Below are 23749 nucleotides of genomic sequence, written 5' to 3'. Positions count from 1 at the left end.
GGTTTCAATTTTTTGGGCCCCACATCCAAAATCGAGTTGTTTTAATTTTTAAATTACAACAAGAAAAAATATTCTGGACGACAAACTTGTCATGTCCCACATTGGGATGGGACAATTTGTCCCGTGCGGCTCATTTATATTTTTCTCACGAATTTGGTTTGGAATTTGACAATTGTTAGAATACAAATGGTGTTTTGGCAGCGCGTTGGGGGTCGAAATTGTCAAAATTATTTTCATCTGTCGCATTAGAAAATGGGATATAACAACGCGTTGATGATGCTCTAAAGAACTCTTCACGCCTACGTTAAATTAACCTAAACAAAAAAATAGTAAAGATAAACAAGCAGATAGTAAGGAAAGTTAAAAGCATGAGCATGTCTAATGGGCAATGCTATATGGACTGCTAACAAACACCAAATAACATTTCCAATGGGACTGTTAGGAGGGTTTTAAATTTGGATGGCGTGATAAACTCAACCAAATTTGTAGCATGAGCTAGCAGCTGCCATAATTAAGTTTTGAAAGACAGATGACACAATTTCTACCGTCTATATGTTCAATTTCGACGAATAGCAAAAATTATGTCGTCCGTATCAATTTAGTACATCAAAAATTGAAACCCCATTGGAACATTTTCAAAGTTTTCGGCAAGTCAAATTTGACTTGCATGCTAAAACTTCTAAAAAGCTTAGATGACACCCTTTTAGCATCTCCATTTAGCAGCTCCCCATTAGACTTGCTCTAAGAGGATATTTGTGATATTCTGTACTGGATTTAGTCTCACATCACGTAGGAAGATAGATATTTTAACTGCGTTATATTGGATCGACCACAGCTTGCTAATAATATGGGCGTTTTAGTTAAAACCACAAAACCATAGATATGTATGTTTTGGAAAGTAAAAACGTATCTACATGTGGTAGGGTTGTTACAACAGCCACCAACACACAACTTTGGTCAAAAAAATCTGTTATGACAAATTATAATTGGTTATTCATTTTCTAAACATTTCACAAATTATACATGGATAACACAAATTATCACATATGTTATGACAAAGTTTTTGCTTGTTGTCTGATGTTTATTTGTATAATAAAATAAAGTTATTTTTACTATTTAGCTTTTTTTCAAAAATAACAATAAGCTACCATGTTCATGCTGCTCTTAAATTGGCACCAGATATCTTGCCCTCAGTGAGCATCACCTCACGTATCAAACAAGTTGTGGTGATATGCTATAACATAAGCTAACAGAGAGCATACAATTTTTTTCTAACTAAATCTTCAAAATACATGTGGACATTCCAAAAGATTTGTGTCTGTACAGACCCAAACACTCTTTTTACATTATTGAAGTTTTGTAGGCGACTAACCCAAATTTGGTGAACTATGCCAAATAATAGGTTTACGCCTCGATTTTTATCACCAACTTGACTTTAGTACAAGAAATATGCCAATAACATGTCGACCCCTCGATTTCTCTAGTACATCAATTGCAAACTCTGTTCACAACTCTCCCAAGCATTGTTATACTTCTGGAAATGTCTATATATTTAGAATTATCACCACACACCGATTCACTCTCAAAATATGGATACTTTCTCAATCCATCCGTTTATGTATCCACTAAACTCTAAACAAAAAGTCGTACAATAACAACCCTTTTATAGAGACACAAAGTTGTTGCCCCTAAAAAATATCCACATAACAAAAAAAAAAAATATCAAAATTCCAAAATCAGATATTTTAAAAAGCTTCAATCCATACCAAATATTCATAAATCCCTTTCCTTAAAATCCATAAATATCACAAAAAAAAAATCCGTATCTCAAATAGTAATTTCCTTACCCACTAACCCCGACTCACCTCAGTTCCACTCACCACTTATTTCGATCCCACACGTATATACCACAACACGACGACACACATACGTACCGACTATTCTAACCAAACTTAAAAAAAAAAAAAAAAAAAAAATCGCCTTCCTCATTTTTCCAATTTTTTTCACAAAACTGATAAAAACCCTATCACGCGAGAGCGTACCCCTCAAAAACCAAAATTTCATTTTGCAGAACAAATGCTTCACTCCATGCACTGTGTTAACCAGGTTCGAATTTAAATTCGTAATATTTAATACTGTTTTTCATGTTTCGTTATTGATTTCATGGTAGTTATGTTATCAGTGATGAATAAAACATCTGAAGTTAGTGATATGAATGAAGGGGTTGTTGTTGATGAGGTTAAAATGAATGGAGAAGTAAAGGAAGGTAAGGTTGAGTTGAAAGATGAGAAAATGGAAGAGGTTTTTAGGGTTTCTGATTGGGAAATTGATATGGAGGAAGTGGGTGTGAAGGATAATGAAGGGGAAGGTTTAGATGAGAAGAAAGAAGTGATTTTTAATAGACCATTTGTATCGGAGTTTGATTCGGAGTATGCGATGGTGGATGAAAGGGCGGCGGATAGGATGTCGGATGCGTTTGGATCGGAAGCGGAGAAGGCGATGAGTTATGGGTTTGAACCAGGGGATATGGTATGGGGGAAAGTGAAGTCTCATCCTTGGTGGCCTGGGCATGTTTTGAGTGAAGCTTTTGCGAGTTTGTCTGTTAGGAAAACAAAGAGAGTGGGGCATGTTTTGGTTGCGTTTTTTGGGGATAGTAGTTATGGTTGGTTTGATCCGGCTGAGCTTATTCCGTTTGATATAAATTATGCTGAGAAATCAAAGCAGACGAGTAATAAAAACTTTTTGAGAGCTTGTGATGAGGCTATTGATGAGGCTAGCAGGAGAGCCGCTTTGGGTTTGACTTGCCGGTGTAGGAATCCGTTTAATTTTCGGCCTATGAATGTTCGTAGTCACTTTGCTGTTGATGTGGGTGGTTATGAACCTGGGGCTGTTTACTCTGTGATGCAAATTAAGAAGGCAAGGGAAAGGTTTCAGCCGAGAGATGTACTTGGCTTCATACAGCAGTTGGCATTAATGCCAATGGGTTTTGATCGGCAGAATGTTGATTCCATCAGGAATAAAGCTTTAGTTTTTGCTTTTCGGAATGCAGCGTTTGAGGAGTTTGATGAGACTTATGCCGAGGCATTTGGATTGCAGCCTGAACGGCCTAAAAATGATGAGAAAACTATGTTGGATCAGATAGCTAAAATACCAGTTCGAGGTATTAATATTTTATTTTCAAGCTCTTGTTAGGTATATGGATACACTATACACATATATTTTCCAGCTCTTGTTAGGTATAAGGATACACTATGCACACATATATGTATATTTTGGCACTTAAATATGTCACTTTTTGAAAAATGTTAGTTGACTATGCCTTTCAAATCATTATGCATACCTTCCATACCCCATTTACTGCTTATTAGTTAGTACTCTTTTACTCTTCCTTCAGCTCTGTGTGGCTTGGCTCCACTAACATTACTTCAGACTCGACACCATATAGCTGAAACAGCAAGGAATTCTGCACGAGATAAAATTGAATTTATAATTTCCCTCTAATGATTGTTGATTAATAAACACAAATTTTCCTTTGTTTGTCCACTTTTGGTGTCTGCCAATACTCTTGACAGGAATTTTATTAAACTAAACCCTCAAGTCATTATGTGCACTTCAAGCACCCTACTAAATAGCTTCATATTAGAAGTTTGTAATTGTGTTATGTTGAACATTGGACTGCTTTTCCATGATTAACTGTAATTTGGTATTAAATCACCCACGTGAGTTAATAATCTGATAGGAGCAAATAGCTTGGTCAAACATGTTGTCCTTTCTGTCAGTATTTGACAGTATTGTAAATTTTTTTTATTGATGGATTCAAGGGGGGATAGAGCAGTCCACATAGCTTAGTATGATTTACTATATACTATTAACAATATATATGTGTTTTGCAATTTAATTCAGTTCTCGTTTGTTATAATCCCTGTACCAGTGTGATTTCTTAGAAGTAGTAACAATCTCATTCTCAACAATGAATGTTATCATTGGTTGTCAGGTCGGTGTGTTTTAGTCCTAGTTTATGCCCCTCTTCATAGAGATGCTGATCATATTATATATAACCTTAAATGCTATTTACTTCTTGCCTTCTTTAAACTTCATTCCCATCTTTTGCCCCATCTTAAAAAAATAATTGTATTTTCTTTATTTTCTCGTCTTTTCTCTATTACATTTGTTCAATTGTTACCGTTTTCTCCAGCTCCTTTGAGTGGTCCTATGGTCATTGCCGAAGCATTGGGTGAAAAGAAGAAGAGCACCTCAAAGTCTAAAATCAAGGAACAACCAAAGAAGGATAAGTATCTGTTCAAACGGAGAGAAGAAGCAAGTGAGCCTAGATCCAATAATGTTGTCCAAGGCCGTGAAGGCATCCCTGGTACATCAGCTCGCAAGGAAGGAGTGACAACAGTGGCGCCTGAGGATTATGTGTTCCAGAAGAGAACCCCAGTTCCTTTGTCAAGAACTGAGGTTGCAGTAAATCAGGATAGAGTTGGAACAACTGGCAAAGGTGTTAATATTAATAGAGCGGTACCTGTGGAAGCAGCTGACTCTGTAGGCACGAATTTTGTAGATGCACAGGAGACTTTGTCTCGTGTTAGTGTTCTTCCAGTTGGCTCTCCAGTGATTGAGTCAGTTGCAATTAGTAGAGCTTCTGTAACACAAGTTCCTATTGAAGATGGAAGGCTGCATTCCCACAAGGAGATGGTCTTGCATGATTTCAGTGGAGGAAGGGTATCAGGTGGAGCTGCTGTCTCTACAAGTGTAGGTCTGGATGCATTAAGTGGAAAATCTGACATGACTGGAGTTGTAGAAAATTCCAGTAAGAAGTTAATGCCGGAGAATAGACCTATGGTTGACTCAAAGGTTGAGCAGTCGAAACTTCCTGTAAGATCTGAAGATTCAGATCAAGGGTTGGAAGGAGCCTGGAAAAGAGAGATTTTGGAGCCTGAGGCTGCACCTCAATTACCTATCAGTTCCCAATCTCCTGGTGTGGTTCCTCAGACTAGTGATGTTGGATTGGTAAAGAAAGTTAAAGGTGTTAAGAGCTCTGCAGTAGACATTACTTCTGATAAATCTGAGAAAAAAAGAGGAAAAAGAAAAAAAGAATCACAATCTGAACTAGCTCTGAGCCTGCCCCAAGCCTGAAAACTTCGAAAGAGGAAGGCATACCGAGGAAATCTGCTGGAAAGTCCATTGGGATTTCTTTAGCAACCTCAGAGAAGTCGAAGTTGGATTCACAGCAGAAAAACGATGGTTCCAGCAGTACACTTCTCTCAACTGATTCTTCATTGTCTGAACAAACAGTCGACCTTGCCAGTATGGTGGTTGACCTTCCACAAGTAGTAACTGACATGTTGGACCTTGCTCTTGATCCATTTTATGAAATTGAACGGGATCGGTTTGAAGTTGTACGCCAGGTCTTACTCCGTTTCCGGTCCCTTGTGTATCAAAAGAGTTTGGACCTCTCCCCGGCAAGTGAAGCTGAAATTTTGGAATCTTTGGACAGTAAACCCCCATCCCGCACTGGTGTTTCTGAGATTCTTCCCGTGAGGATGGGAGAGGCCCACATCCGAAACGCCCAAAACATGTGGCTAGACCTGATGATCCCACAAAATCTGGTAAAAGCGTAGCCTCTCTGATCGCCAGGAAGAAAAAGGCTGCCAAGAGACTTAAGAAACTAGATCAGCTGAAGTCAATAACACAGAGAAAGGCTGATAGGCAGAAGATTCCTGAAGTTCAACCAGAACGGAAAGATACAAACACCACTGTACAGTCTAAGCCTAAGCCTAAGCCTAAGCCGACTAAACATGATGTGGGGAAGAAGCAAGACTCACCTGCGAAGGTGGTAGAACCAGGTATGCTGGTTTTAAAATTTCCTCAGACGACAAGTGTGCCATCTTCTAATGAGCTTAAGGCGAGATTCGGGCGCTTTGGGCCTCTGGACCATGATTTAATGCGTGTGTTCTGGAAGACTAATACTTGTAGGGTTGTCTATAGAAACAAGGCCCATGCGCAGGCGGCTTACAACCATGCAATCAGAAACGGTTCTCTTTTTGGTCATGTGAAGGTGAATTACATTTTATGGGATGTAGGAGGAGGTCCAGTTGCGGTAGAATCTGAACCGGTGAAATGGCAAGTCAATGGCTTCAGATGAGACCCCACAGTTCAGGCCGATGGCTGCTGGTGATTCTATTCTAGGGCCAAGACCAACGACCCTTATGCAACGGACTCAGCAACGAAATGTTCAGCTAAAGTCGTGTCTGAAAAAGCCATCAGGTGATGAAGTAGTGTCTTCTGTTAGTGTCCCAAGAGAGGTCCCGCGTGTAAAGTTCTTGTTGGTTGGGGAAGATAGTAATAGGGGAGAGCAGTTGGTTAGTAGTAGCAAAGGCCCAAACAACAATAGTACTAGTGCTGATGGTGGTGCATCTTCTTTTGCAATGGATGTTAATAGTAAGAACTTGCAAAAGGTTATACCTAAAACTTTGCCTCCTATTCTTCCTTTTCCACCTCGTGCGCAGGATATGCATGAGACTCGTGCAACTGGTCACCAGGTTAATGTCTCCCATGCATATTATAGTGAAGCTGAGCCAATTAATTTCAAAAGTCATTTTGCCAACATTCCCGCTGTCCCAACTATGCCCCCCACAACAAGCAGCAATAACAAGAAAATTGACATCGCTCATCAGCTGCTGAGCCTTCTGATGAGGTGTAATGACATAGTAACTGATGTTAAGTCTTCGTTGGGCTATTTACCTTACCATTCTCTCTGATGGGGACGTGTACTTGGCTGGCCAAATTATCATGTTATCTGAATGTGATGGGCCATGGATTTTGAGGTGCCATGATGATGGAATTTGGATTAAAAGTGGGAAAAAACTGTTTATAGCTTCTTTGAGGCTGTATCAAGGACTTTGGTCTAATTGTGTACGTGCTGAAGGGACCTTGGTCTTATTGTGTACGTGCTGAAGGAGGAGAGGATGAGTTTTCAGTCGGGACCGAGACCGAGATGTGACCGTAGACATATGTAGTTTCAAGATCTCAAGAAGAATGAAATGTAACGATAGTACTTGCATCTTTTTTGATGTCTTTACTCTCAATTTGGCTTTGCCTTTGCCTTTGTTGGTGGGAATGAACGTTGTGCATACCCACATGACATTTTGTTATAGTTGTTGTGTTACTTTTAACTTTTATTTAAGTAGGATAATATATGTGGTTAACTTAATATTAAAGATGCTTTGCGACCTTCGATTGAGTTTCAATTTCAATAACTATTTAGCAAGCAATCCAAAGTATGAAATCTTTTGGCCACCAACTGTTTGATATTTTGCAAGTATGATAACACCTACTTCCCATGGAACCTGTAGTGGTTACATTTTTCTATTTTTTCGATAATCTGTAGTAGTTACATTCGCATCACTAGCCGACTTTCAGTAAACGAAAACTATGGGCTATTTTGATAACGCCAAATTTACTCTGTTGTTGGTGTTTGCCAACATCGTATATACCGTGGAAGTGTTGGACTGCTTTTGTGAGGGGTGGAAATCCAATCTAGTTCATTTACAACTGCTGTGCGCTGTCAATTCTTTATGAAGCTTAACTACTGCTTGTTTGCTTATGTTTTCAGTTATGCGCTTGTACTTGGCTCAAATAAGAGACGTCCATATCCTCGTGTAACAAATTGTGAACTTTGGAGTTTGGACGCAGGGAAACGACTAAACTAAGAGCTGGTTATTATTCAATCTATGGCTCTAGTTGAGGGCTATTTCCATTTTATAGTGATTCCAAAGTTCTCCACTCCTAAAAGTGGACTTACAATATGAATTGAGAGCTAATTTTTTGTGAAGATATATATCACATGATGGATAACACCCCCACAAAAAAATAACTTAATTGAACATGTGTAACCTTGCCAAAAGTTGTTATGAAATTAAAAAAATTTGTATCGTTAGATAATTTCGCAACCTTCTAAACAATATTTGACAAGGTTGTACATCTTTAAATGAATTTATTTTTTGTGAGAATGATCTCTATTGTGTGGAGAACATCTCCACCAAAAACCGACTTCTAATGCATTGTATTTAGCAGTGGAGTAACTTTGGAGCCACTTTAAGTGGAGTTCATATAACCATCCCCTATTATATTTGAATGAGAACATCCATTTTATTGGTTTAGATCAAATCAATTTGAGCAACGTCATGCTCTATTTGATTGGTCAGATTTTGGTCGAGGATGAAGGAGATTAATTTTTGCAATTGACTTGGATCATACTTGGTCTGATAAAATTTGATGCCCTAAGAGCATCTTTAATGGTGAGACTTCAAAAACACTAAAATTTTGGACCAAACAAAATATCAAACAAAACATCTTCAGCCCAAACATCAAAGATTCGACACCAAACTACGCTGTTTTGGATAAACTGTACTAGAATAGCCAAAGCAGCTTTCGAAACACTGTACCAGCAAACCCACATTTTAGCCTAAAGCTCACACGGCTTTTAAAACACCGTATAGTTTAGCCCAAAACCCATGTTGTTTTGAAGCCGCTGTTGCTTTCTGAAAAACCATGCGGCTTATTGAACGTCGCGCCGTATGTTTGATACAACCGTTGCTTTCTAAAAAACCATGTGGCTTGTTGAACATCGCGTCGTATGTTTGATATAACATCAAACCAAACACCAAATGGAAGTTGATTTGGTGTTTGGTTTGGTGTTTTTTTTTATTTGGTCTCACCACTAAAGATGTTTTTACCAAATTTTCAAGAATTTGGTATTTGGTATTCAAGAGTTGTGACCATTGAAAATGCTCTAGCAACCTTGATAACGTATCCACAGCTCTTACACAACAACCGAGTTCATTATACTGGGTACTCTGAATCTCTGATAACCAATATAGAAAAAGGGGTTAGAACAATTCTATGCTTCTCAATACATGTAGACATCAGTAGGAGCCATTAGGACAACTACTCCGCTATGCGGAGTTTCAGGGAAGGTCATAAAACAATTGCGTCATTTCTTACTGGAAGGGGTTTTTCAAAGGAGTTAGGAGTACGTATACATATTATCCGGATGACCGGATTAATGTTAAAAGTTTCTTCCCTGCTTTTTAACCGTCTGTTTTTTTTTCTTCCCTGCTTTCAAGTTACTAGTTTTTTTTTTTTTGATAGTTATTTCTTTCAAGGTACTTTCAAGTTACTAGTCGCTTTCTTTTAAAGTTGTATACATCACTATGATACTTTGTTATATAACGATTCTTATATTCACGAGTCAATTTGAATGTAATGTATGTTGCACGATTAGTCACTGGAGGCTTGAAGAATTTCCTCGGCCGCAGAAGTAGGGCGAATATTCCACAAGTTGCAAAGTTAAAGGAATACCATGGTACATCATCCTTTTATGTGCGCACAAGAGTGCTGCACCGTGCTTGTTTTTATTTGTGGGGGGCACGTCATTATTGACTTCACAGACAAGAACAAAGAGAATTGATCTTTCAAATGGAAAAACATAATGGACGAGAGGGATATTGTAGGGCAAGTGAAGACGTAAGAATTGTTAGAACAAGAGCTATATGGATTCAATTTTATGCAAATTTCTAAATTCTAGAGTGCAGGTGTACAGGTAAGTTGGATTTCTGACAGTTGGACAGTATTTTGTGGAGCAATACACTAGTACCATTTGTTGATAAAAGTGGCCCAGATTCTATACACTACTCTTTTTCCTGCACACACTAACTTTATTTTTTTTATAATATTTAGAACCAAACGTCCACATTATTATTATTGTCTTTGTTAATTTTTGTAAAACAGTGATTGAATGAGAGGGTGAACGACATAAAAAATGTGAGTGCTGAACGAAATTTTTTCGTTTCATTCAGCATTAAGAGAAAAATGATCCAGCACGTACACAGCTCAACAATTTATGCAAAAACCTCCTGATCGGCAACTAGAATCAGCAATCAACACTTGAAAAGGAATACACAACGAACTACATGTACATCAAAGGCTCAAAAGCAAATCAGTTGCATATATTTGGTAGTCTTGAAATAATTGAAAGATTATACATTATACTTCCAATTAAGACAAATTCCTATTCCTATTTGACCTGTCTCACATATAGTCACTAGCCTCGTGCACGTGGAACAATTTCAAGTCCCACTATTATTTTTCTTTCTAATTTTAAATTTAGGCTAAATCTACCCTGCGCAGGTCGTATGGTGCGCTGTGAATTCTGGGCCACTCATACCAGGGGTGCGTGTGTATTGCACCGCTGAATCCAAAGGCCCACATTACTAAGGCTAAGCGATACATTTCCTTGCAAGACTGAAGACCAAACTCTTAAATTTATGGTAGAAGTGAATTACTATTTTACCCCTATGTACAATCATTTTTCTAGCTGTGGGGCCCACCAAGCCTATATATCTGACAATTGTGAAAATATAATTTTGTCCCTAAAAAATAGAAAAAACAAATTTTTTTTATAAAATTACCAAAATACCCCTAAGCCCATACCAATCACTCCTCATTTTTTTCTATTTATTAAAAACCTAATTCTAGAGTAGGCAGATTGTACCTGCGCTGTTACATTTGGACCTTCCAAATTCCATCAGGCAAAGAATGAGAGTGTATTACATGGCAAGTCTTTAATCATAGGTAGGTTGTACCAGCGCACCCAGAAGAGGGTGTACTCTAGAACTGCTATGTTAAAGATATGGGCCCTAAAGATATTAACATTTTCTGCTAAAATTCCTATTTCTTCTGGATATATGTAGATTCTCACCGAATAAGATTATTCTAGGAACATTACCGTTTAACCCACACGTTCTCTACGCGCCTAAGCAAAAAACACAATGGCAATTTAAGTAGTTTCCTCGAAACCCAAGTCTTCTCTCACACAAAAATATATTTTTATTAGATTAAAAAACAAATTAATAAATAGATAAGAACGCGTTGGAATCCGTTTCCCTTAAAACCGAAACTTCCACCTTTCTTCATAACCTCCTCAAACCACCACTATATATATTTCCCCTTCCTCGTTTCTCTTCTTTCATTACCAACTCTGAACTTTCAATCTCTACACAAAAAAATCAACCGTTAATTTCATCATGGAATATAGACCGTTAGAAATAACAGTTATTTCAGCTAAAGATATAAAAGACGTGAATCTTTTTTCCAAGATGGACGTTTATGCCCTCGTTACAATCTCTGGTGATCGAAGAACGCAACAAAAAACGCCCGTGGATCGCGATGGTGGGAAAAACCCAAGCTGGAACTTTAATATGAAGTTTACCATAGATGAGAATTTGGCAAAGCAGAATCGTTTGATTCTTGTTTTTCAACTTCGTTGTGAAAGGAGTCTTGGCGATCGCGATATTGGGGAAGTCCATGTGCCGATTAAAGAGCTTCTTGATAATCTTGGTGATGGGAAATCTTCACAGTTTGTTAGTTATCAAGTTAGAAAGCCTGATGGAAAAGCTAAAGGGGAGCTGAGTTTTTCCTATAAGTTTGGTGAAAAGGTCTTCGGTGAGGCGAAAATGTCAGATCAGCAAGTTTATCCGCCGCCACAGGCTTATAAGCCGGGAAAAGAGGATGAGCCTGTTACGGCTTATCCTGCATACCCACCACCTGCTGCGGGGGCAAGTTCTGCTTACCCACAACCTGGTGGATATCCACCACCTCAGAGTTCTAGTGGGTACCCTCCACAGGGTTATCCACCGCCTCAGGCTGGGTATGGCTATCCTCCACCTGGGGGTTATGGGTATCCACAGCAGGGTGGGTATCCACCGCAGCAACCGCCTAAGAAGAGTAAGTTTGGTATGGGCTTGGGAGCTGGGCTACTTGGAGGTGCGCTTGGTGGGCTGTTGATTGGGGATATGGTGTCTGATGCTGCTGCTGGTGGGTATGATGGTGGATATGATGGTGGATTTGATGGTGGTGGTGGTTTTGATTTCTAATCACTTGCTATCTTAAATGTAATTTTTAAATTTCCTTCTTCTTTTCCGTTTTTTGTCTTCTTGGAGAGAAACCTGTTATGATGTTTATGGAGTTTATTTTGTGTAACATTTTTCTAATCATTATCAGGCTTATGTACATAGTGTTATCTTAGGTGTGAACATGTGATTGCTCTTATTTTCATTGAATGTGTTAAATTTCCCAATGATCATACAAATGACACAAAATAGGTTGCGGAAGAACTTCTAGACTTGGAAGAAAATGTCAGCTGATTCGAGGGCTGGAAATTGGGTTGGGTCCATGAAATTTGAAGTCAACTGCATAGTACACGGCAACTGGGAAGAAAATTCAGCTGCCTAACACAGCAAAACTTCCTACACTAGTGTGAACGTGTTGCCTCAGTACAAAAAGTTTGGTGGTCACAGTTTTTTTTTTCTTTTTTTTTTCCGCTAATCACCCCCTTCTCTTACTTAAACTTGCGTCAAACCACAATTGAGTTTAACAATACAAAGTCTAGACTTTTAATTGCCCACCTTGCCAGCTCACGGGCCTCCCCATTTAAACTCCTACTTAACTAAAGAAAATGAGCAGAACTCATTACTCTAATCTTACTAATCATAGACTTAACAGATCTAATAAGAGGCTCCCTGCCCTTCTGTTATCCCCTTCTATAATGAAAGAAGAAGCTTGGAACATTGATGCTAGATGAATTGCAGTTTATGCAGCAATTTTTTTATATGGCTGAAGGTCGCTTGGTTATTACTGATATTTTGTTTTTCTAGTTCAATGGAGATGTTGTTTTTGGTTGGGTAGGAGAAAGGGGAGAGAAGGATTGAAAGATAAAAGCTTACTTCATGGGGAGACAGACGGGAACAAATCAGATTTCCTTTTTATGTTGCTAAAAAGACGACCTTATTCCATTCTCATAGATTACAAATTTGGAATGAAGTGTTCTGTTTGAAAGTGTAGAGAAAGCAGCTCCTTTATAATAGTAGTAGTAGTATAGACGGAATAGACAAACAGAAGGGCCAAATGTACGCTCCCTCCCCCTCCCAGTACGCACTACACATTACAAGCTGCAGACGGTGTACTTAGAATCAGACTTTAGCTTTCGTGGCCGCATTTTACTACCCCAGCAAGAAAAACTTTCTTAGTTGAGTTTCCTGGTGCGTACACCAATTGCAAATTATTCCAGCTTCATTGCACATGCCCCTTATCTCCTGCATATATAATTCACAGTAGTCTTTAGTTTAACCAGTAAACCAAATGAAGGAAAATTACATGTTAATCCACGTTCATGTACAATTGCGAGAATTTGTTTTGGATTAAAAAAAAAGATGCTAACGCAGGTGAAGACTTCCTCAGCTTTTGATGGGAAACCAAATTAATAGCAACAGTCCAACATTAGAATGAGAGTCATGGGCAAACATCATCCAGGCATGCTGTAAAAAATAGAGAATGACTCGTTGCAATTGGCAAACATAATTTGTTGTATGTAGTATGCGCTCATTAAGAAAGTGACTTCATCACCAGGTATGCAGAGGTAAATGATGTAAAGTTGTTGCCTTAAAATTTGTCATCCGAGAATAGATGCTCAGAATTTGGTAAAGCAGCTCATCTAATCAGCAATTAAATAACTAATTTTAGCTGACCAATATGAGATACAATGATGGTCAGTTAAAGACACAATAGGATTTTTCCTTTCGAGAACTTACTGGTGAAATTTGGGAAGAGGCGAGCAAGAAGCTCAATTATGTCTTCACAGTTCGGTCACCTGTGGAATCTTGAGCGTCCACGATGTATCAGCAGCATCCAATGTATCAGGTCTGTGGAAAATTGTTTGTCCGCAATTAATTCTGCTAAATTTAATCACCAAAAATGCATTTCTTACTGAGGGTTACAACTGAATTTAGCCAAATGAATTTATTCCAGTGACTTATTTGAGCAACTTGGAAAAAAAAACACAAAAAACTCTACACTAGAAGCTATGATGCTTCTCAAACTTAAACTGGAGAGACAGAACAAGCACATAAGCGAGAAACTAATTAAAAATAACTCAGTTCGTGCCTCAAGAATTTAGTCTGAGTACACTATTTTGCTTAACTTTTGATACCAATCTCGATTGAAGTCCAAGTACACTTTGAAAATGTTTATCATATTAAGAGGTTGATCTTGTATATATCTGCAGTCTGCACAAATACGGTATTACATTCTAAGTTTTAATTTTGTTCTCTGAGTTCCAATCCATTTAAAAGATTCTCCCTTCAGAATGGAAAATATTGATTGTAATACACTCAAGATAAATATAGAGATAAATATAGAAGAAGGTATAGCCATGGAGGTGCCAGCTGCCACATTTGAGTTTCAGAAGCCTACAACAGTAGAATGAAGGGTAGCCAACTAACCTGTTAGTCTCCACCAGAACTTTGTCGCTTCTTTGAGCATCAAACCATTAAGCTGATTAAGAACTTGAAGCCTTCTGTGCTTCTCCACCAACACCATTACTAGACATGGATTTTTTATGTATTTACTTCTTTAAAAAAAAGTATGTGGGCCTTTTCTGAGCGAGCACTCTACATTCAAAAAACATTTAAGGTTACAAACTAGACAAAAACATTTGATTGTGAAGCACTATGCATCAAGAAGTATTGTTTTTCAAAATGCAATAGTTTGTAACCTGATAAAGTTCTCGGACCCTCGTACCATTGTAAACCCTCCAGCAAGAGTGTTCACTTTGAATAACACAAATGAATCAAGGATCTGATCTGTTGGCAACGCCTAAGTATTTTTGGTCCAGACCTACAGCAGATCACACCCTTAGAAGGGGAGCAACACCTAAGTATTTTTGGTCCAGGCCTACAGCAGATCACACCCTTAGAAGGGGAGCTCACCAACCTGGAGAAAGAAACAATGAAAGCAACTGATGTAACAGAACACTGCCCAAATTTCACCTCATAATCTCACATATATATTAGAGTTTTCTAACTTATGGGAGTATCATTAAATGGAACACTGCCCAAAACTCATTATTGATAAGACACAAACATTTTCCCCCAAATCATAGAGATGCAATAAACTATGTTTCCCCATAAGTGTGATGTCTAGACCATAACTGACTCCATCGGAGGCAACCCTGCCACACCCACATCGATCTTTGTCTAAGGATGGCAGTGTAATTTAAAAAAATATTTGGTAGCACAATAGATAAGTCCAAAACTCAAACCTGGAATGTCCTCTGCCAAGAATGGCCGCAAGGTACAAAAAGAGATTATATTATCTCAAAGCAATATCACTCTGTCCGGCCTTGTCCAATCGCTCTGCCCTCAGTAGGAGTTCAAAAGGTAAAAAAAGGAATCAATCCTTTCTACCTATTTTTCAAACCTGAAAAAAAATCATTCATAAAAGTGACTTTAGTATAAAGGGAGACCATAATTTTTTTTTTACTTCTTTAATTTAGTAAAACACCAAATATGCAGAAGCAGCATCTCATCACCAGTTTCTCATCTTTAAATGCTACTGCTAAATATGCTAAACAATCTAGATCGGTTCTGATAGAGCACCTATTTTAAAGATTATTTTGTTTTATTAAGCTATTTTTTACTTTCAAAAATATTAGATAAATAGGGTGAATTTATTTAGTTCAAGTTCTAGGCCGCAACTTTATCAAGTTATGATTATATAGCCCCATTGTCGTGGACAGTTGCATGTAGAGATGGGACACCAATTCTAGACATGCTAAGAAACTTTAGGATTTATTTTTATTTTAACCTTCTGAAAATGCCTTCGAATAAAATCAATACGCAAGCATGCCACTCTATGCAACTAAAATGAAGTAACTTATTATTTAAATTCTGTTGACTTACCTCTTCTAACATTGGCAACATCCTTCACTTTGATGGCATTAACCAGTGTCTCTGAAACTGCTCTATCAAGCGTAAATCCGTTCTCCATCATCTGGTCCCAGAATCTACAAGCCATTGAGAGCTTTTCTTCCCGAATGAGCCCTTCAATTATCAACTTATAGGTCACCTCATCGGGATGAGCCCTACTACAACACATATCCTCATAAAGATGCATTGCTTCGTCTACCATGAAAGCCTTGCAAAGCCCATTTATAAGGGAATTGTAAGCAACTACGTCAGGGGCAATTCCCTTCTCAATCATGTCCAGAAAAAAGTTCCGAGCCAGCTCTATTCTCCCAGTCTTGCATAGGTGATCAACCATTGTAGTGTATACAACTCGATCAGGAATCAAATTCATGCTCAGCATTTGATCAAAAAGATCCTCAGCTAAATCTGCGACCTTCTCCAAAGAAAGTATTTATGAGAACAGTGTAGGTCACAGTATCAGCAACTATCCCTTTCCACTCATCTCCTCAAATAATTCATAGGCCCTTTTAGATTGTGACTAGCTTTTGCAAAGTGCTGCGATAAGAGTGTTAAATGATACAACATCGCATAGACTTCTCATCTCCATCTTACCCACCATCAAAAGGTAGGCTTTGTTTTAAACGCCTGGCTTTGCACAGCCCTTAGAAGTTGGTTGTAACTGTAACTATCTGGTTTTAACCCACTCCTCTCCATCTTATCCATCAACTTCTCTGCATCCTCTAACATAAGCTCATCACAACAATAATTTAAGAGTATGTTGTAAGTCACCAAATCTGGCTCACATCCATTTCTCCGCATGAATGCCTTTATAACTTGGGCTTTGTCTACCCGTCCGGCTTGACAAAACCCACTAATAAGAGCATTATAGACTGAAATGCTAAACTCAACTTGGTGCTTCATCATTCCCAGGGTAAGCTCATAAGCCAAATCAACCTTCCCTCGCTCACAAAGGCCAAAAACCAGAGCTCCACAAGCTACAACATCTGGACTAAACCCTCTTCCTACCATTTCATGCCAAATCTCAACTGCAGACTCGTATCGTCCAAATTTACAAAAACCATCTATTATTGTGGTATAGGTAACAACATCAGGCTCACTTCCCTTACAATACATTGTCTTCAGAACCTCAATTGCAGTATCCAATCTTTCCTCCTTGCACAAGACATTCAGATATATATTATAAGCCCAAATATCAGGGACCAACGCAAGTTTATCCATGTCATGTAAAAGTCTCTCAATCAAACCCAGGTTTCTCACCTTACAAAGACCGGAAATGAGCCTTGAATAAGTAAATGAGCTCAACGAAAAACCCTGTGGGATCATTTCACAATAATACCTTTCAGCTAAATCAAACCGACCTTCTTGAATTAATACTCCAATAAATCGATTATAATCTACACTAAACACTCTACAATTAGACTCAATCATTTCATCAAATGTCCAAATAGCTAAATCAATCAAACCAGCTCTAACATACCCCGATATCAAAATCCGATAAATAGACCGATGAATATAAAACCCGCCGTCCTTGATCCTACGCAAAAATTCCGACAAATCCTCGAACCTACAATCTCTAATCAATAAACATATCATAGACTTATACGTATAGTAATCGTGCACAAAACCCAATCTCAACTCCACCCAATTATAAAAACAAAACCCCAAAACAGAATCAGGCACTCTCTTCAACACCTGATTAACAATGTAGCTAGTCCACATTACATCCAACCCCTCCAACTCCATTTCCAAAGAATCACACCAATGTTTATACTTAAAAAGGGTATTACTTATTCTATAAACAGATTCTAAAAAAGGTGATTTCACACTATTTGCTAAAAGTTTTACTAACTGAGCATTGGTCTCATTTCTTTCATTCTTGTAAAATGTGAATTTGAGCTGAAACTTACAATTATATTAGAAGGGGCATTTGCAATACACTTTGTATTGATAGAGTTAGTATTGAAAGATCTAAAGATGGGTTTTGAGAATGAAATGGAACAAAGTATACAAAAGAGTGAATGTTTGTAACTTCTTACCACCATTATAGTGTAAAGTTTGAATCTTTTTGAAGATGCCCATTTCATCTAACCATGAATTTTTTGGTGTGGCCTCTTTTGCAGTCACTGCAATCTGAATTTTGATGGAAACCTCAAAGCGAGGGAAGAAGAGAGAAAAAAATGCTCCCACTTGATTATAGCCGTTCATCTTGTTTGTTTTGTTGGACTCGAGGAAATGTTGGTCTTTTGTTGTGGATTGACTTTTATGCCCTTTGTTTCTTTTATCTGGTGTCTGGTGATCTATAAGCCCAAAGCCTGACCTGGCCTTCATAGCCCAATGGGCCGAAAAGCTTTTGAGGTCGGGGAAGATCTTTCATTGAAAACCAAAGACTATCAATTACTTGAGATCAATCAAGTAACAACAACAATTTACTTAAAATCGAGATTAATAAAAAGAGATAAAGTGAAGTACCTTTAAAAAAATAGATTGTTGTTCGTCAGATATACAAATAAATTGATGTGGAAAGTTAATTCAATTTAGAAGACATTATTAGAGAAGGAAATGTAGGTGTTTGCAATTTCTAATTGAGAAAGAGTAAGAGAGGCGCGGTTGAACTAGAAAGATATTATTAGGGGGGTATATGTAAATATTTTATAGTTGTTTTATAAATTTTAAAATCATAAAGGAGGAAAGGCTAAATAATAAAAGAAAGGAGATCTAAATTAGCCTACTCGATAGTGAGGAGGGGTTCCTCAAAACCCGGCTGAGATCTTTGAAAGATCACTCAAATGTTAAGTTGCAAAAATGTTGCTTGCCCAATTTTATGGAGGGCTGTCCAAGGTTCGGTTCGGGTCAGTTTAGTCTAAATATATAGACCGAATCACAAGGGTTGGTTTCTAATTTTCCAAACCGTAATCGAACCGTAGCTAGAAGAAAACCAGGTTCTAACCGAAATGTAAAATCAGTTCGGTTTGGTTTAAAACCGAATCTATTGACTTAAAGCCAAAATTTTATGTGTGTGTGTTTTTTTTGTAACGAAACTTTGATCTTTATATAAACTAGCAAGATGCACGTGGTTGACAAACAAATTTATTATATATATATATATATATATATATATATATATATATATATATATATATATATATATATATATATATATATATATATATATATATATCCGGCCCGCTCCTAAAAGGACTTTAAATAAGGACCTTAAATAAGTACCAAATCTAAAACACCCACAACCACCTACAAAATGATTTAAACCCTAATATTTTGTGCATATGATCTACTAACTATAAAGAACATCTCTACAAAAATTCAACTTGTTTGACAATTTTTAACACTGTGAAAAGATGAATGCAAAAACTAAACATTTCTGGACCTTTATATATATATATATATATATATATATATATATATATTCAAAAGTGGAAAACAATTTTATCTAAGTTAGAGGATATCAAACGAGTTGCATTTTTGTAGAGATGTTCTTTATAGTTAGTAGATCATATGTGATAATACGTAAAATAAATAGTTTTACTAATGAATAAAGCGATGAAACTCTAAACGAAAGTAAAACTAAAACTGATTTGTTACTAGATTTATCAAAGATTTCTACTCTCAATCCTATTGAGATATAGTGGAGTAGATGATTCGTTCCACTCCTAGTTCTTTCACATGTAATGTTTTCTAAGTCTAATCAATCTTAACTAAAGTCTAATGAGAGATTTACTTAATTATAAACTACGATGCAACTACCACAAGAATACGACTAATTAACTACTGAAATCTTTGCGTTGATTTTATGATAAGGAATTAGGGGATTGATTCCACCTTAACTCAACTTAACTTACTAACGATGAATCGTCGTAATCCAATTGAATGCTGCTACAGTAACAATTGGTTCTTCCTAATCCCTAATTACACATGACACTTCTACCAATTCATAACTAGCATGTGAGCGATTAAACCCATTCTCATAGTGAATTAATCGTTTCTAGAGTGGAATAGAAATTACGACGACTTCTACGATAATCGAATCAAGCTTTCATCAAGGCTTCTCAACCCCTCTAATGGAGGTTTAGCCGAGAATCATTCCATGAATCATTTCCATATGAATCTAAACTAAACATAATATCAAGATTCCAACTTTACTAATTTAACAAACAATAATTGAAATCTAATTAATAATTAAGAAATGATATCAACAAGAATTTAAACTAGATCTATAAATGTAATGACAAAAAAAACGAATTGAATAATAATAAACTATTTTATTAATCTAATCAAATGAATAACAATATTTTAAAGGTTTAATCTAAAACAAGGAATGAAATGAAACTAAACTTAATTAAAAACCATTAAAACTAGATCTAGAAGCTATTCTAATGGCTACTTTCTATCCTAAGCTCCTAGATATCTTCAGAGTTAAGTCCTCCTTCTTGATAAGGAGGAAATCAGATCCAAAAATCGTGCATGGGCTTGGAGCCATGTTTTGGGCCGGAAAATCGGGACCAAAACCTAATTTCTTCAGTCTAAAAAGGGCTCTTCAGCTGGATTCGGTCCACTTCAGCTCCTCTGATTGGGCCAAAAGCTTGACCATTGGAAAGCTCTTCCCGAGCCAGTCGTTTTGACATAAGGTAGGCCCGATTCAAGGTCCGAGTCCAAAGATACGGTGATTCGGAAGTTTACTGACTTTGTGCCATTATTTCGCATGGACTTTGACTTTTCAAGGTCCGAGTAGGCTTTACAAAGGCTTTGTCTTCTCGAATCTTGGCCTTTAATCACTGGAACTCCTTAGCAACCAACCATTGCTCCTTTATCTCATCAAGGTGGCACATTTGCGTACATAAGTGACTTTGAAGCCTCAAACGCATAAAAACACGTGAATCGTGATTAACTCTTAATTATTACTCACATAATGGTCTAAAAGTATGATTGTTAAGGGGTTAAAACTATAGATTTGAGCTCTTATCAAACCACCCCAAACAGCATTTTGCTTGTCCTCGAAGCAAATATGAGAAATTAGAATAAGTGACCAAAAAAATGGAGTTCTAACTACTCTAGTTTCAATGGAAAAAGCGATTGCATTTACCCATATGCAATAAGGCCTTAAACCACTAGGAATTCCCTAGTGGGACGAAGTTCTAGCCTTGTGAGAGTTTTCCGATTGAAGGTACTCACAAACTTCATCTATACTACAAGCGACTAAGAAATAAAACTATTGTTTCCTTATTCATGCTCCCAATTATCTATACATCTCACTAGTAACGATACTGAAATATCAAGTCGAAACCTAAGTTAATATATGCCTAATAATCGATTATACTTAATAAACATATATACAATGAGTAATACTATGAAATGCATTAACAGGTCCGTTTCTGAAAATCGGAATAACGTCCTTAAGTAGGTTCTCACAATAATAGTCAAGATACAACACTCTGATTTTTCCACTCAAGTTTCGCTACTCCAATGCGCAGTGGGCACACTTTACCTTACAATCTCAATGACAAACAAGGAAGCCGGAGTCGATCAAACACATCTGCCACTTACTATCACACTAACCTATTCCTAATTGAGCTAGAGGTCTTTATTAGGTGTTACGGGGATTAGGAGATGGTTTAAGAAGGAAGGAAATGGATATTCAAAAGGACAAGTCTGAGATAATAGAGCCTTCATATTATGTAACTTAGAGAAAACCTTGTTATTTTCTTTTGCTTCTATACTTTGTTTCCATCCTTAGCCATATTTTTCTTTTTCTTTCTTTTGGCTTTTGACTCCCCTTTTATTCTATTTTTGGAGTTTTTATTTATTTATATTTTTCTTTTTCTTTTCCTTGGATGGAAACTTCTTTTCTTTTTCTGAAGCAACTAACTAATTTTTGTTTACACAGGTTTTTCTCTTCTTCTTTCTTCACTCATTCTATTCTCAAACTTATTCTAGATTGGGTAAGTTGAATTTTTATTTGTTTTGTTTTGTAAGGGTAAAGGAATTGTGGGTTTATAGAAGGCTAAAGAAAGGCTCGAGAGGGGCTAGCGGAAAATAATGCATAGGTTTGAATTTACGGCTATATCAATCCAAAGAGGGCCTAAATTCTCGCTTAGGATATGGCATAGTGATCAAGCAAGTGGACGTGTGATTTCTCTATCCGATTTTACTTCTCCCTTGTGTCCTTTCTCAAATGTTTCGCTTCATATAAGGTTTTAGGCTATATTCTAAGGATTTTGTAGAATAAGTACTCTAGCCTAGATTTCAGAAACTTACCGCTAACAATCATAGATACTCATGTAATATATTTATAGATAGATGCAAAGATTATTACCTACATATTAACCTAAGTTTCTAACAATTATTCGATGCGAAAAGCTACGTGAGACTTCTAGATTGTTAAAGAGCATAGAGAAAGAAAACAATACCAATATTCCTAAGTGTATAACATAAACTTATTTATTTATATTTTGAAATTTTTAACTTGAAAACAAATGCATATTATACATATCTATATCCTAACAGGATGCCTTAATTACCGTGTTTCTATGCCCCCCAAACAAGAAGCGTGCTTTGTCTTCAAAGCATTTAAATAAAAAAGAGGGTAAGAAAAGTACCCATGGAAAGCGTGGGAAATTTTAGAACATCTGCAAAACAAGGTTAGAACATACTAATATAGAAAATAAAAAACCGATGCAACTCTATAAGAGTTCCACCCATTATGGGGTTAAATAAAATTGTTTGGGACATAAGGCGGACACTATTTGGAATTAAAACTGACTTTATCTCCGCTTTTATTCTTCATCCTCCTCATCCTCTTCCTCTATAAAGAAGTAAGGTTCCTTTCGTCACCCCGCCATGCAATGATAATTTGCTAGGCTTCCGCCATTTATCATCTATTATTGCTAACCTATTAAGCCACGGTTTGATTTGAGTGTAGGGTGCAACCGGATGAGGTTGTATCCTCCACCCTTGCCAAGTCATTGCACCGAAAGATCGAATAATACTATTGGTGGGTCGCACGATTAGTCGACCGTAATCCAATCCTTGGAAACGCGTGTACAAAAATAGGAAAAGAAATATAGCATAATACGGGAAATTAGAAAGGCATAAGAAGGTACTTTATGCCTCATGCTATAGGCTCGTGCTAAACTAGACATCAAGGTTCGGGACGGGAGGTCATGGCACATATCGCCCTCGGGCTAAAAGCAAGGAAGACGCTGCAAGTAGCATCATTCACGTAAGAAAAACGTCATTCCCCTAAAATGTTTAACATGATCCAAAATATAATAAGTTCCTATGTTCATGGACATGCTACCAAAGGCGACGTTATATTCCCCTTGGTCCTCGATCGACGGAAAATGCCCCATTCGACTCATGCAAAAACTCATAAGTGTAGACATGCATATTATCTACCCAATAACACCATGGGTCTTGTATTTCAATGGGCATAGCAAGTCCAAGAACAAATGCTAGCAAGAACCCGTAATTTCCATTGGTTCATTATTAATGTTGATGGAGAACACTTGTTCTCCATCCGTCTCTCAAAGAAAATACAATTATCATAAAAATAAGATGCAAGTCGGAGAATAAAGTTCATCGGTCTTACCAAAAGCGGTTCCCAGCCTAATTATGTGATCACCTCATGAAACCAAGCACCATAAGTAGTGCTTTAGAACAAATCTTCGAAAAAGACTGTTCGGTATTATTGTAGGAGATGTCATCTCAAAACGACCCTAGGAACAGCTGCAACTGATCTGGGAACAACCCGCAGAAAAACTGGAAATTTATGGTCTATTTGAGGGACAGGCGAGGCAATTTCGGGTGTTTTGGATTCTACGATTGTTTTGAAGCGAAAGTGCTCGAGGTGCTTGATTTGTGAAAATGGTGAAGAACAACGGAAACGTGGGAGTGAAAGGTGAGAGATG

The 23749-nt window shown here is 37.3% G+C and overlaps 2 protein-coding genes and 1 pseudogene across 3 annotated transcripts; 2 read left to right on the top strand and 1 right to left on the bottom strand.

The window, feature by feature from the left end:
- The first annotated feature begins 1912 nt into the window (after positions 1-1912).
- On the top strand, positions 1913-7237 carry LOC147508036 (PWWP domain-containing protein 1-like). Its single transcript, XM_086596670.1, is given in 5 exon segments — positions 1913-3160; positions 4196-5093; positions 5135-5613; positions 5616-6138; positions 6140-7237. Coding segments are annotated over 5 exon segments (3501 nt in total). The 5' UTR covers positions 1913-2184; the 3' UTR covers positions 6765-7237.
- Positions 7238-10927: 3690 nt separating this feature from the next.
- LOC147508035 (protein SRC2-like) lies at positions 10928-12120 on the top strand. The gene has a single exon (XM_086600654.1). The coding sequence runs from the start codon at positions 11091-11093 to the stop codon at positions 11937-11939; it is 849 nt and encodes a 282-aa protein (XP_086456780.1). The 5' UTR covers positions 10928-11090; the 3' UTR covers positions 11940-12120.
- LOC147508034 (uncharacterized) lies at positions 11035-17854 on the bottom strand (annotated as a pseudogene). The gene is made up of 6 exons (XR_015217879.1): positions 15801-17854; positions 15161-15318; positions 14615-14832; positions 14343-14510; positions 13653-13793; positions 11035-13157 (listed from the first exon to the last, which is right to left on the bottom strand). The product of XR_015217879.1 is annotated as an uncharacterized LOC147508034 (transcript).
- Positions 17855-23749: the final 5895 nt, after the last annotated feature.

Source organism: Coptis chinensis, chromosome 3 (assembly GCF_015680905.1).
Source record: "Coptis chinensis isolate HL-2020 chromosome 3, ASM1568090v1, whole genome shotgun sequence".
NCBI classification, from domain to species: domain Eukaryota; kingdom Viridiplantae; phylum Streptophyta; class Magnoliopsida; order Ranunculales; family Ranunculaceae; genus Coptis; species Coptis chinensis.
Note: the sequence above shows the minus strand (reverse complement) of the source record. Positions and strands in the feature narration are given on the sequence as shown.